At 37.7% G+C, this 14422-nt stretch overlaps 1 protein-coding gene across 1 annotated transcript in view; it reads right to left on the reverse strand.

Annotated features, from left to right (window-relative positions):
* Window positions 1-672: 672 nt before the first annotated feature.
* Window positions 673-14422, reverse strand: part of ZNF529 (zinc finger protein 529) — a 44686-nt gene continuing 30936 nt past the window's right edge. The window contains exons 2-4 of the mRNA XM_077773742.1: window positions 7007-7100; window positions 5910-6036; window positions 673-2450 (exon numbers count right to left, since the gene is read on the reverse strand). Coding sequence (XP_077629868.1) covers window positions 1036-2450; window positions 5910-6036; window positions 7007-7100 — 1636 coding nt within the window. The 3' untranslated portion in view covers window positions 673-1035. The remainder of the gene's footprint in view (window positions 2451-5909; window positions 6037-7006; window positions 7101-14422) is intronic.

Below are 14422 nucleotides of genomic sequence, written 5' to 3' on the forward strand. Positions count from 1 at the left end.
TAGAAAATGAGACATAAACAAATCTACACAAATACCATGCACAGACACAAAACTTTAAAATCACATAGGGGGCGCCTGGGTTGCTCAGTTGGTTGAGCGTCCAACTTCGGCGCAGGTCATGATCTCATGGTTCGTGGGTTCGTGCCCCGCGTCGGGCTCTGTGCTGACAGCTCAGAGCCTGGAGCCTGTCTTCGGATTCTCTGTCTCCCTCTTTCTCTGACCCTCGCTTGCTCACGCTGTCTCTCTCTCAAAAATAAATAAAACATTAAAAATATTTTAAAAAAAACACATAGTATCTGACTGGAAGTTTTCACTCTCTGAAGGAAGAAAATTATACATATAAACAAAAAATTAGCAAAAGATTTATTTGAATAATATTAGAATTTAGTAAGCCAAAAACAATGAATAGGCAGAAACAAACACCAAAAGTAACTGTAAACAAAACACGCCTGGGAAAGAAATTGATGTGAAATTAACTAGTTAATAATTAGTGAAATGCATTTGCCACACATACCAAAAATGAATAGGGACCATCCTACCCAAACAGATATTCAGAAGGTTAACTGACATAAAAAGGAGAAATAGTTGGCAATATCTAACAAAACAAAGTATATATATCACTGAGTGATTGTACTTCTTCTTCTTTTTTTTAATATTTTTATTTCTAGGAGAGAGAGAGAGACAGCGTGAGCAGGGAAGGGTCAGAGAGAGAGGGAGATACAGACTCTGAAATAGGCTCCAGGCACGGAGCTGGCAGTCAGCACAGAGCCCGACATGGGGCTCGAACCCACGAACTGCGAGATCATGACCTAAGCGAAAGTCGGACGCTTAACCGACTAAGCCACCCAGGCACCCCATGAGTGATTGTATTTCTAAATAGAGTGGCCAGAAAGTCTGGAAGCAATAAGAGCAACATAATCGCCTTGATTACTTCTTCTTATAATGCATCAGTTTTCCCAGTGAAACTCAGAAACAAAAGTCTTTCGTACATGTATTTCATTCAAAAGAGTTCTCACCAGAATAGCTTTTTTGATATCATGTAAAGTGCTTACCCACACTAAAGGCACTCCCACATTCCTCACATTCATAGGGTTTCTTACCAGTATGAATTCTCTGATGTTTTGTAAAGGATGAACTATGTCTAAAGGCCTTCCCACATGCCTTGCATTCATAAGGTTTCTCTCCAGTATGAATTCTCTGATGTTCAGTAAGGGCTGAACTATGTCTAAAAGCCTTCCCACATTCCTTACATTCATAAGGTTTCTCACCACTGTGAATCCTCTGATGTTGAATAAGTGCTGATGTAAGTCTAAAGAACTTTCCACACTCTTTACATTCATAAGGTTTTTGACCACTGTGAATTCTCTGATGTCGAGTAAGTTCACTACCGACTCCAAAAGCTTTCCCACATTCCTTACATTTATAGGGTTTCTCACCAGTATGAATTCTCTGATGTCTAGTGAGGGATGAACTGTTTCTAAAGACTTTTCCACATGCCTTGCATTCATAGGGTTTCTTTCCAGTATGAATTCTCTGATGTCGAGCCAGTTCTCTACATACTCCAAAGGTTTTTCCACATTCTTTACATGCATATGGTTTCTCACCTGTATGAATTCGCTGATGTTCAATAAGCTGTGAACTAATCCTAAAGACCTTCTCACATTGTATGCATTTGTATGGTTTCTCACCAGTATGAATTCTCTGATGTTCAGTTAACTGTGAATGGAATCTAAAGTCCTTGCCACATTCCATACATTTGTAAGGTTTCTCATCAGTATGGATTTTCTGGTGTCGAGTAAGTTGTGCATGCACTCTAAAGGATTTCCCACAGAAAGTGCATTCATAGGGTTTCTCACCATCATGAATTATTTTTAGTGGAGTTATTTCTTCATCTCTTCTAATGGTCCTTTTATATTCCTTACATTTATAGCACTTCTGATCATTATTAATTTTCTGATGTATACTAAGGTCTTCATAAAAACTAAATGGATTCCCATATTCCATATATTTACAAGGTTTTTCACCAGTATGAATGTTCAGTTGTAGGGTATGTGGTTCATCTCCAAAGGTTTTCCAATATGCATTACATTGATATGTTTTCTCACCAGTATGTATTCTCTCACATTCATCAAAACTTAAGTCACAGCTAAGGACGCTCCCATATTCCTTACATTCATAGGGTTTCTTGCTTTCATGAATTCTCTGATGTGATATAGGAGATTTATGATGTTTATAATTTGGCACTTTTTCAGAGATGATTTTTATTTGGCTGAAATATCCCACCTTAGGTCTTTGTACTTCAGTCCTGCTTTTGCTTTGCCAGTTATTTCTGAAAATGGAGCTCTCAAGACCAAGGAATTTACTTTCTGTTACTTTCCACTGAGAACGGTTATTTTCAATAATGTTCTTTCCATTATATAAACACTTTGTGTCATACTTGGACTCCAAATCTGAAAGAGAGGGGAAAAAGAAACAATTTTTTTCATGTGCCATAAAAATGAAACATTTATACAATTCAGAGAAAAACTGCAAATATAAACAATACAAGTGAGTGATTAAAATACTGTAATGAAGTTTAATAATTTTTTTAATGTTTAATTTTTGAGAGAGAGACAGCGTGAGCAGGGTAGGGTCAGAGAGAGAAAGATGAAGATACAGAATTCGAAGAGAGGCTCCAGGCTTTCAGCTACCTGTCAGCACAGAGCCCGACGTAGGGCTTAAACCCATGAACCATGAGATCATGCCCTGAGCCGAAGCCGGACGCTTAACTGACTGAGCCACCCAAGTGCCCTTAAAATACCATAATGAAGTTTTAAGAAAGATCAGAGAATGATGAAAGCATAGTATAAGATTGTGAGGGAAACAGATTAAGTAAATGTCTGACATATAGGTGTTGATCACCATCTAGTAAGTTTGTTGTCAAGTACTAATGTTACAAGTCCAGATAAACTGACCAACATCAATAGATGTAGAACTAGTTATCAATATCATGTAGAGATGCTGCTGATGTGGATCACAATTTGATCATCTATGCATACTAATAATTCTGTATAGTTTTTTTTAAACAATAGAATCCAAATACTTTAGTGGATAATGATGCGTATAAGACCTCATTTTAATCCATTATCCCCTTTCACATAATCTCTTACAGCAAACCAAATTTCCACCCACATTTCTCAGAAATGGATTCTTTATATATGACCCACATTTCACTGTCTGGTCCAAAAGTTAATATCCTCAGAAAGGATGTACTGATTGTAAGTTCATATTTGTTTCTGTTCTAATATCTAGTTGCTTGCCTTCAAATTTTTATTTTTTTTCAATTGTGTATTCAGTAATTTTCTGTTGTTACACTGTTTATTCCTTGAATTCCAAAAGGACAAAAGTAATCACTTTTGATTACAAAAGTGTAATTCAGTGTATATGCCACTGAAAAACAAACCCCAAGGACATATACATTGATAATTACAGGGAAATAAAATGACTGGATGAAAGGAATCTAAATAAGACAAAAAGGAAATATTACAAAGATCAGTCACTGGGTAATACAACTGATCATCAAAATAATGCTGTGCCTGGGTGGTTCAATTGGCTAAACATCTGACTTCAGTTCAGGTCATGATCTCACAGCTTGTGAGTTCAGGCCCCACACTGGGCTTTGTTCTGAGAGCTCAGAGCCTGGAGTCTGCTTCAGATTTTCTGTCTCCCTCTCTCTGCTCCTCCCCAACTTGTGCTCTCTCACTCAAAATTAAATACATATTTTAAAAATAATAATTATGTAAGCATAAAAATAATGCAGTAGTTTTAGTATATCTTCATGCTTTCTAACCCTCACATTATACTGCAGTGATTTATACACACACACAAATAGTGTTTATGAATGTTTTCTAATTGACTCTCCACTTAGACTGTCTCCATCACTGCTGTTAATTCCCTGCTATGCAGAACTATGATTTTCTTAATGTCAATACAAATGAAGGATTTTATTTACTTTTCTTCATTAGCTTTTTCACTATCACTCATCTATCCTACAGAGATCCTGGTCTATATTTAAATGTTTTCCTTCATGCTCTTTCCCAGATATCCTTTCCATTTTCCTGTACTCAAAGCCACCCATGTTACATTCCGCATGTCAGTATCACACTATTTTTGGTATTATAGTAGGTATGTATCGTATTATATAAGGATTATGCAGTTCTGAAAAGGGGAATAAGCTACCAGAATGATGTGGAAAAGGCAATACAGGTGGGCAAGAGTGGAAGGCACTTTGTAACAAAGGATCTGTTGAACACTGGCTGGAGACTAGTAATCAGATGAGAGGATAACCTGAGGAAAATCCAAAGTGAATAGTAAACATTGCATAATACAGGGCAAAAATAATTTCTTGTGACTGAATTATGTTATATGTAACAAAGGTATAATAATGCAATCATTATTGGATTAGAATAATAAAATCATAAAAGAATGCCAGTATCAGTAAATCAAAAAGAACTTCTACCTAGAAATGAAAAGACGAGGCGCCTGGGTGGCTCAGCTAGTTGAATGTCTGACTTTGGCTCAGGTTTTGATCTCACAGTTTGTGAGTTCAAGCCGTGCGTCGGGCTCTGTGCTGACAGCTCAGAGCCTGAAGCCTGCTTTGGATTCTGTGTCTTCCAATCTCTCTGCCCCTTCCCTGTTCACGTTCTGTCTCTCTTTCTCAAAAATAAATAAATATTTTAAAATTTTTTTAAAAAAGAAAGAAAAGACTCTCTACCAAATATGGAAATGTAACTGAAATTACAAAAACTTCAGAGAATGACCGCATTGAAAATGCAGTTGACCCTTAAAACCGGGGTTATGGTCCCTATGGTCTGCACAATCAAAAGTCCTCATATAACTTTGACTCCCCCCAAACTTAACTATTAATAGCCTACTGACTGGAAGCCTTTCTAATAACAAACAGTTGACTAACATATATCTTATATGTTATATGTATTATATACTGCATTCATACAATTAAGTACAAAAAAGAAAGTCTTAAGAGAAAATACATTTATAGTATTGTATTACCTTTATAAAAAAGTTCACATTGAAGTGCACCCATATAGTTCAAACCTGTGTTGTTGAAGGGTCAACTATATTACATATTAAAACTATGGAAGTCAACGTTAGTCACACAAAAAAGTAAGGATTTACCTACTTTTGACACTAATTAGCTGTGTAACCTTGGAGAAGCTGCCTAAGTACTCTTTGTCTTAGCAAAATAATACAACTACTATTCATGTCATCAGGTTATTGAGGAATTAAAAGATTTGGTATATTAAAATTGCTTAGAACAGGGCCTACCACATGGCAAGAACTGTATGATCTGACAGGAAAATAGGTAGCTTTCTAAAACACTAAAAGATCCTTGCTATAATACTGACAACGTTAAATGCAAATTATTTAACCACAAAAGAGGTATGACACAATGCATATTGCAGGCACAGAACATAAATTCTGTTTATCCATTTAACATGAATTACGGATTCTTCTAATAATCATAATGAATCAGGACACAGTTTCTTAGCTATTCTTCAAGAATCTGGGATAGAAAATAACAAAGCATTTATAGCAATTCTGAATTTAATCACAATATAATAGCTCTCTCAAAAGATATATTATATGTGTCCTAAAATTTAAATTAAACTCCCTGGGTGTCAGGGAAAGTAGAAATATGAAGGAACCGAGAAAGTACAAACATCATGAAGAATGAGGAATGTGCTTAATGGAGGTGTCATCTCCAACATAATGTTCAACCCACACAGGGAGAAGAAACGTACCTACTTTCTTGCAAAAGATAGTCTTGGGTTTATTGACAAGCAACTGATAGAATAGAGCAGCTGATCGAATAGACCATATTCAAAATTATATGAAGCAGATAAATTTACCCAGTGAGACCAAGTTGCTATAGTTCTCCATCATCACATCCCAATATAAGTCCCTCTGAGCTGAATCCAGATACTCCCATTCCTCTTGAGAGAAGCTGATGACCACATCCCTGAAAGTCACCAGTTCCTAAAATAAAAAACCATATATTGATGAAATAGAAGGCAATATTTTTGAGAAAAAGAATAACATTATGGTAAGCCGACTAGTAAACTAGTAGGCAAGGGTGGGTAGAAGGTTATAGTATGGGAAGTAAGGAAATTAGTGCTCCCAAATAGGACTATCTACATATCTTTAAAGAATCCATTTCATTCAGAGAAATCTTCATGCATATTATGGAATTTCTTAGTCAAGCATGTCTGGAAATAAAATGAGTTTACAAATTAAACAGCATGTTCATACACAGTGCATACTACATGCCTGCCACATGAATTAATCAAGTTGAGTTTCTAGATCCTTGTTCTTCTGTAAAGGAAAAATATCTAACTTAGAAAATGGGATGTGAACACTATAATTTCTTACAGCTCCAAGTTCAACACTGTGTTAAGTATTATTTAACAATGATATGATCAGAACTTTTACTTCTAATGACAAATTATTTAATAAGTACTTTTTAGTGGCTAAAGAATAGTCTATTTGGTGAAAAAATATCAGGCTTAATTGTATTTAGACATTTACGGTAGATAAGGTGTTCTTCAATTCTGGGAGTCTATAATCATCTATTTATGTATGATGGACGCCAGTCAAAATCAAATCCAATCTACCTGGAAACTCTACTCTCTTCAGGAAAAGTACAGAATTTTCCCATATGTAATCAAATGGATACATCTGATCTTTATCCAAGAATATGAAAAGTACAGTAAATTCCTCCATCTAGGTATTCTATTTCTGCTCTATAGCTGGTGTTAACAAGAGACTCAACAAATAAGAGTGTTGAAAATTATTTGGAGAATAGAAAGGTACATAGGAATTACACTGTTATGTTTGGTTCCAACTCTCACCAGAAAGTGAAAAACTGGGGAATGTGGGGTAGGCCCTATTTGGTAAGAAGATTCAGAAAAAGGAAATGTTCACAAAGGAGAGAGATTCGGCAACTTACATGGTCCATGCTTAGAACTGTAAAGAATTGGTCAGGGAATTCCATTTCTGCCATGACAGCATGAGGAGCTCCGTTGACATGCTCCCTGTCAAAACTAGTGAAAAAAAAATATACAGCAAATGAATGTTCAGGAAATCTACTAAAACTTATAAGCTGAAAGTGCACAGTATCTGAACCAAACCTGCACCCTTCCCTTGTTCCTCACATCTTACTGAGAAAGATACTCCATTTCAAACTGGTATAGTCAAGGACACAGGCTTCCTCACCAACTGTCAACCTGTGCTCCCAATCAGATGGCTATCTTCTAGTGAGAAGCAGGATACCAACATTTCTCATCTTGCTCCCAGCTACCCACTGGCTCAGGGAAATGCAGCTAAAGGACACAGATTTTCTTCTGTTTGGCTCCAAACACAAAATGTAATATATACCTTGGGTGTGGCCCTGGTGAGAATACTGGGGTTCCAGTTGTCTGCCTTGGATCTTGGGGTAGGGTTTCCATGCCAGGGGAGGCAAACTGAAATCTCTGGCTGCTGCACTCACCCTCTCCCCACCTACCAAGCATCCAGCTCCTAAAAGAAGAGGTGTGACTCCAAGAGAAGCATGCCACTATCCCTAACCCAAGTACAAGATCTGTGCCTCGGTGATTTTGTCCAGAGGTTCAGAAGCTGGTCACAGACAAGAGAGTTCCACATCCCTCTCCATAGGAAGTGACCTCAATTGTAACTGTAGGAAAGTTCAAGCCTAAGGACATTCTGATTCCTACAACTCAGTATACTGAGTACAACAGCTTTTCTGACTTTTTAAAGAGATGTGTGTTTACTGGGCACCTGGGTGGCTCAGTCGGTTAAGTGTCCAACTTCAGCTCAGCTCATAATCTCACGGCTCATGAGTTCAAGCCCCACATCAGTCTCTCTACTGTCAGCACAGAGCCTTCATGAGATCTTGTGTCTCCCTCTCTCTCTGCCCCTCCCCCATGCACTCACTCACACACACACACACACACACACTCTCTCAAAAATAAACATTTAAAAAAAGAAAAAAGCTCATGCTAAAAAAATGTTTATTTTGAGAGACAGAGAGAGAGAATCCCAAGCAGGCTCCATTCTTATGACATGGAGCCCCATGAGTGGCTCGATCCCACAAATCATAAGATCATGACCTGAGCCAACATCAAGAGTTGGACACTTAACTGACTGAGCCACCCAGATACCCAAGCATTTCTGACTTTTCTGAGTCCTTCTAGAAAATCACTGAACCTGAGAGTGGTCTTGGGACCCCTGAATAAAGTTGGTTTTATTTCAAACTAGTTCATCACAAATACAAATTTTAAAAAAAATTTTTTTACATTTATTTTTGAGAGAGTTAAGAGCGTGAGTGGGGGAGGGGCAGAGAGGAGACACAATCTGAAACAGGTTCCAGGCTCTGAGCAAGCATTCAGCACAGAGCCTGATGTGGGGATTGAACCCACGAACCGTGAGATCATGACCTGATCTGAAGTCGGACGCTCAACCAACTGAGTCACTCAGGAGCCCCCACAAATGCAAATTTTTAATTGAAATCTACAGGATAAATGCTAATGAAATGACTAAATTGTATAATGAATAGGAAATATTCTGTGCTGACAGCTCAGAGCCTGGAGCCTGCTTCAGATTCTATGTCTCCCTGTCTCTCTGCCCCTCCCCTGCTCATACTTTGTCTCTCTCTCTCAAAAATAAATATTCAAAAAAATTGTTTAAAAAGCACAGCATATATAGAAAACAAGTAAAAAATTCCCCTCAGTTATTACTTTACATGCAAATGGATTAACTCTTCAACTAAAATGCAGAGATTGGCAGAATGGATAGAATGTCTACAATAAACTGATGACAAATTCAAACATATAAAGAGGTTGAAAAATAAGTGGATATAAAAATATATTGCATACTGGTAGTCATCAGAGAGTTGGATGGCTATGCTGAGACCAAATAGGCTTGAAGTCTTACAAGAGACAAAAGAACATCTCATATGTTGATAAAAGGGTCAGCCCACCAAGAAGATACAACTACTATGAACATATATGCCTTAAAGCCCCAAAATATATGAAGCAACAATTGACAGGATTGAGGGGAGAAACAGAAAGTTCTACAATAAAGTTTGAGACTTCAATAAACCAACTTCAATAATGGATAGAAAGACTAGGCAAAAGATAATTTGGAAATAGTAGAGTATAGCTACACTATAAATTAACTGGACATCCCAGATATACACCAAACACAACACCAAATACCAGAATACATATTCTCAAGTACAAATGAATAGACCATATGCTAGGCCACAAAAGAAAACACAACACAATGGAATATTAGCCATTAAAAGAAAAGAATTACTGACATGTATTACAAAATGTGAAATTTGAAAACATTTTGCTGTCTGGGAGAGGCCAGACACAAATGCCTTTCAATTATTATAATCACTTAATTGTATAGTGTAAAATGATTAAAACAGCAAATCCTGTTATGTATATTTTCACAATTAAAATAACTGACAGAAATGGAGAAAGACAATTCAGCAAAAGTGGCCACAGATGTCAATATCCCATGTTCACAATGGATAGAATAATTAGGGAGAAGATCAAGGAAACAGAAAAATCTATAACCAACAACACTATAAACCAATTAGACTTAACAGACATTTATACAACACTTCATCCAACAATAGCAAAATATACATTCTTCTCAAATGCACATGGAACATTTTCCAAAAGAAACTATATGCTAGGTTAGAACATAAACCTTAATAAATTAAAAAAAAAAGAAACAATAAAAAAGAGTTTTGTCTACCCATAATGGAATTAGAAATAAATAAGAGAAAAATGGGAAACAAAACACTCCTAAATAATCAATATGTCAAAAATGAAAAAGTAAACTAGAAAATAATTTGTGAATAATAAAATGAAAACAACCTTTCAAAACTTATGACATGCAATTAATGATTAGAGGAAAACTTAAAGTTTAAAGTGCCTGTAATTCAAACTAAATATCTAGGTCAAATTTAACCTCACTCCTTAAGTCACTGGGAAAAGAAGAGTAAAGATATCATATATGAAAAATACCCAGCAATAAATGAAACTGAAAACTGGTTCTACGAAAAGTATTTTTTTATTAAAAAAATATTTTTTTAACATCCATTTATTTTTGAGAGAGAGATTGCGAGTGGTGGAGGGGTAGAGAGAGAGATACAGAATGTGAAGCAGTCTATGGGCTCTGAGCTGTTAGCACAGAGCCTGATGTGTGGAGCTTGAACCCATGAACCATGAGAATATGACCTGAGCCAAACACAAACACTTAACCAACTGAGCCACCCAGGCGCCCCTACCACCACCTTGATTTCAGACACTGTCATCTGGGACGGTGAGAGAATACATTTCTGTAGTGAAGCCACTCAGCTTGTGCTTTGTTACAGCAGACTCGGGAAGTTGCACAAGATCCAGCCCAGAAAAATCCAGCCTCCACACTGGGGGACCGATCACTAACACCTGCCTTCTGAGAAGGGGCTGGGTAGGTAGAAGGTTGGGAGGCAGCAAACCTGAGAACCAAACACACCTACTGCATCCCTGTGCCTGCATTTTGCCTGCAGCAAACCCTAGGCTGAGGGACACAGCCTGGGGCAATCTGGGGTCTCCTGGGGATCTTGTTAAATGCAGAATCACTAGGCTCTCAGAGAGGGGATGCTGTGGGTCTGTGGACCACACTCCTGAGCACAGAGGCCAGGGGATGATGTGGGTCTGAGAGCTCCCTGGATGCAGAGTGAAGAATGAAAAGGGAGGCCCGAGGCATCCACTACTCACAGATTCAGACTTTCTGGGCCCACTCCCTGGAATCCACATGTTCAACCACTTCCTTAGGACAGCCTTATGACAACAAAATTCTTTTTTTTAAAGATTTTTTTAATGTTTATTTTTTGAGAGAGAGATAGAGGGGGAGAGACTCTCAAGGAGGCTCCACACTGTCAGCACAGAACCCAACTTGGGCCTCAAACCCACAACTGGAGAGATCATGACCTGAGTTGAGATCAAGTGTCGGACATCCAACTGCCTGAGCCACCTGGGTACCTTTATTTAAGAGAGTATGTGTATGCAAGGAGAGAAGGGGCAGAAAGAGGGAGGGAGAGCCCTCTTACTGCAGATCTTACAAACTGTAAGATGATGACCTGAGCTGTTATCAATAGTCAGACACTCAACTGACTCAGCCACCCAGGTGCCCCAATGGGATGATTCATTTAAAATGCTAAAAGGGGCATTGGATGACTCAGTCCATAGAACATACGACTCTTGATCTTGGGTTCATAAACTCAACCCCCATGTTGGGCACAGAGATTACTTAAAAAAAAAAAGTTAAAATGCTAAAAGAAACATTGTCAGTTTAAAGGAAAACTGTCCTTTAAAAAATGAGGGAGAAATTAAGACTTCCCAGATAAAGAAAAACTGAGAGTTCATTTTCACTAGACATTCTCTGCAAAAAATGTCAAAGGGAGACTTTCAGGTTAAAAGGAAGCCAGACAATTACTCAAACCCATATGGAGATATAAAGAGCTCCAGTAGAGGGAAATACATAGGGAAAACATAAAAGCCATTATTTTGTAATTTTGGTTTGTTACTCTGCTTTTTTTTTTTTTTTTTTTTTTTTTTTANACTAAGCCACCCAGGCGCCCCTTGTTACTCTACTTTTTGTTTTCTATAGATATAAAAGACAAATGAATAAAAAATACCTATATATACATTAATGGGTACACAATACATAAAAATGTTAATTCACGGGACACCTGGCTGGCTCAGTTGGTGGAACATCCAACTCCTGATCTCATGGTCATGAGTTCAAGCCCCATATTGGGCATGGAGCCTATTTAAAACAGTTATTTCATGACTTCATTAATCTAAAGTGGGTGAAAATGGAACTGAGAAGTGGAATTTTTGTATGTGAACAAAGTTGGTGTCAATTTAAAATAGATTGTTATAACTTTACGATATATATACTTCCCATGGTAACCACACACAGGATACTATAGAACATACCCAAAAGGAAAACAAAAGGGAATCAAAGAGTGTCACTATTGGTACAGTGTTTCAGTTTAGAAGATGAGAAAGTTCTGGTGATGGTTGCATGACAATTTAAGTGTACTTAATGCCACTGAATTGTAACCATAAAAAGGTTTACTATGGTAAATCTTATTTAAATGTATTTTAGGGGCATCTGGGTGGCTCAGTCGGTTAAGTATCTGACTTTGGCTCAGGTCATGATCTCACGGTTTGTGGCTTCAAGCCCCACATCAGGCTCTGTGCTCAGAGCCTGGAGCTTGCTTTGGACTCTGTGACTCCCTCTCTCTCTGCCCTTCCCATGCTCATGTTCTGTCTCTCTCTGGCTCCCAATAATAAGACATAAAAAAACCAAATATATTTTAGCAGAGTAAAATACTACAATGAGATACTACTTTATACCTACTAGGATATCTACAAAGAAAAAGTTAGATTTTCACAGGTGTTGGGAGGATGTGGATAAATCAGAACCCCCGTAACAACTGCTGATTGGAATTAAAAATGGGATAGCTTTGGAAAAGTCTGGCAATTTTTCAAAATGTTCAAAATGGAGTTACCATATGATACAGCAATTCAACTAGAAGGCATATAGAAGAGAAATGAAGATGTATCTCTACACAAAAAACTTTAACATGAATATTCTTTGCACCATTACTCATAATAATCAAAAGGTAGAGGGGTGCCTGGGTGGCTCAGTTATTTAAGCCTCCATCTGTTAATGACACAAATGTCCATCAAAAAATAGTACAGGTGTGCCTGGATGGCTCAGTCAGTAGAGCATGTGGCTTTTGATCTTGGGGTCATGAGTTGAACCTCACATTGGGAATAGAGATTACTTAAAAAAAAAAAAAAGAGGAAAATAAAATAGGATTTATTCTTATTATGGAAGATTACCTAATGATAAAACAGCACAAACAACAAATGATCCTCATAAATGTGAAATTAAGCAAGAGGCCAGATAAAAATGTACATAATATTATGTAAATCACATTTATGCAACTTCTTTTACATGAATCTAATTAAAACTAATCTATCATAACAGTGGTAAGAATAGTGGTCACCTTTGTTGAGGGTAGGGAGGGCAAGTTGGTAATGATTGGAAGGAAATCTGCTTTTTCTTATGTGTGTGATGGTTAAATGGGTGTGTATATATATATATATATATACACATGTTAAAAACAAACTGGAATTTTGTTTGCATAATTTGCATTTATGTTTCAATTAGAAAAAATATATAAAACACATGTAAACGTGAGGTGCCAGAGGTGAGTCTGGAATCCACATTCTTCTTACTACAAAGTAAGTTCTAACTCTGGTTCTTGCCTGTGTAGCTCCGAATTACTTCATTATGGAGTGAAATCTGAGCATGAGTACTTTGCTGGAAAGTTAGAAATAATCTATAACCTACCAAAATATACTAAAGCATAAAGGTTAGTAAGTAATTCCATTCACCTCCATGGATATCACTTGGGTGCAGTAAAAATTAACTTAGTGGGCTTGGAGTACACAAACTCTGAACTTTCCAAAGAAAGGAATGGCCCTTAGCCAGCTCCTATGAGATCAGCTGGGAGCCCTTAAAATATTCTCCCTTTAGGGGCACCTGGGTGGCTCAGTCGGTTAAGCGTCCAATTTCGGCTCAGGTCATGATCTCACGGTTGGTGGGTTCAAGCCCCGCGTCAGGCTCTGTGCTGACAGCTCAGAGCCTGGAGCCTGTTTCAGATTCTGTGTCTCCCTCTCTCTCTGTCCCTCCCCTGCTCACACTGTCTGTCTCTCTCTCAGAAAAAAAAACAAACAAACATTAAAAAATAAAATAAAATAAAATATCCTCCCTTTAAAAGCTTTTTTGAGGGGCCCCTGGGTGGCTCAATCAGTTAAACGACTGACTTTTGATTTTGGCTCAAGTCATGATCTAACAAGCTTGTGAGTTCCGAGCCCCATGTTGGGCTCTGTGCTGACAGTGTGGGGCCTGCCTAGGATTCTCTTTCTCTCTCTCTCTCTGCCCTCCCCCTGCTCACTCACTCCATCTCTCTAAAATAAATAAACTTAAAACAAAATAATACGGGGGCGCCTGGGTGGCTTAGTCGGTTAAGCGTCCGACTTTCGCTTAGGTCACGATCTCGCGGTTCGTGGGTTTGAGCCCCGTGTCCGGCTCTGTGCTGACTGCCAGCTCAGAGCCTGGAGCCTGTTTCAGTCTGTGACTCCCTCTATCTCTGACCCTCCCCTGTTCACGCTGTCTCTCTCTCTCCTAGAAATAAATAAAAACATTAAAAAAATAATAATAATAATACATTTTTTAAAAAAAATAATAAATTTTTTAAAATTATGCCAAAAAATTTATGCTAACA

This window comes from Crocuta crocuta, unplaced genomic scaffold, assembly GCF_008692635.1.
Source record: "Crocuta crocuta isolate KB4526 unplaced genomic scaffold, BGI_CrCroc_1.0 scaffold267, whole genome shotgun sequence".
NCBI lineage: Eukaryota > Metazoa > Chordata > Mammalia > Carnivora > Hyaenidae > Crocuta > Crocuta crocuta.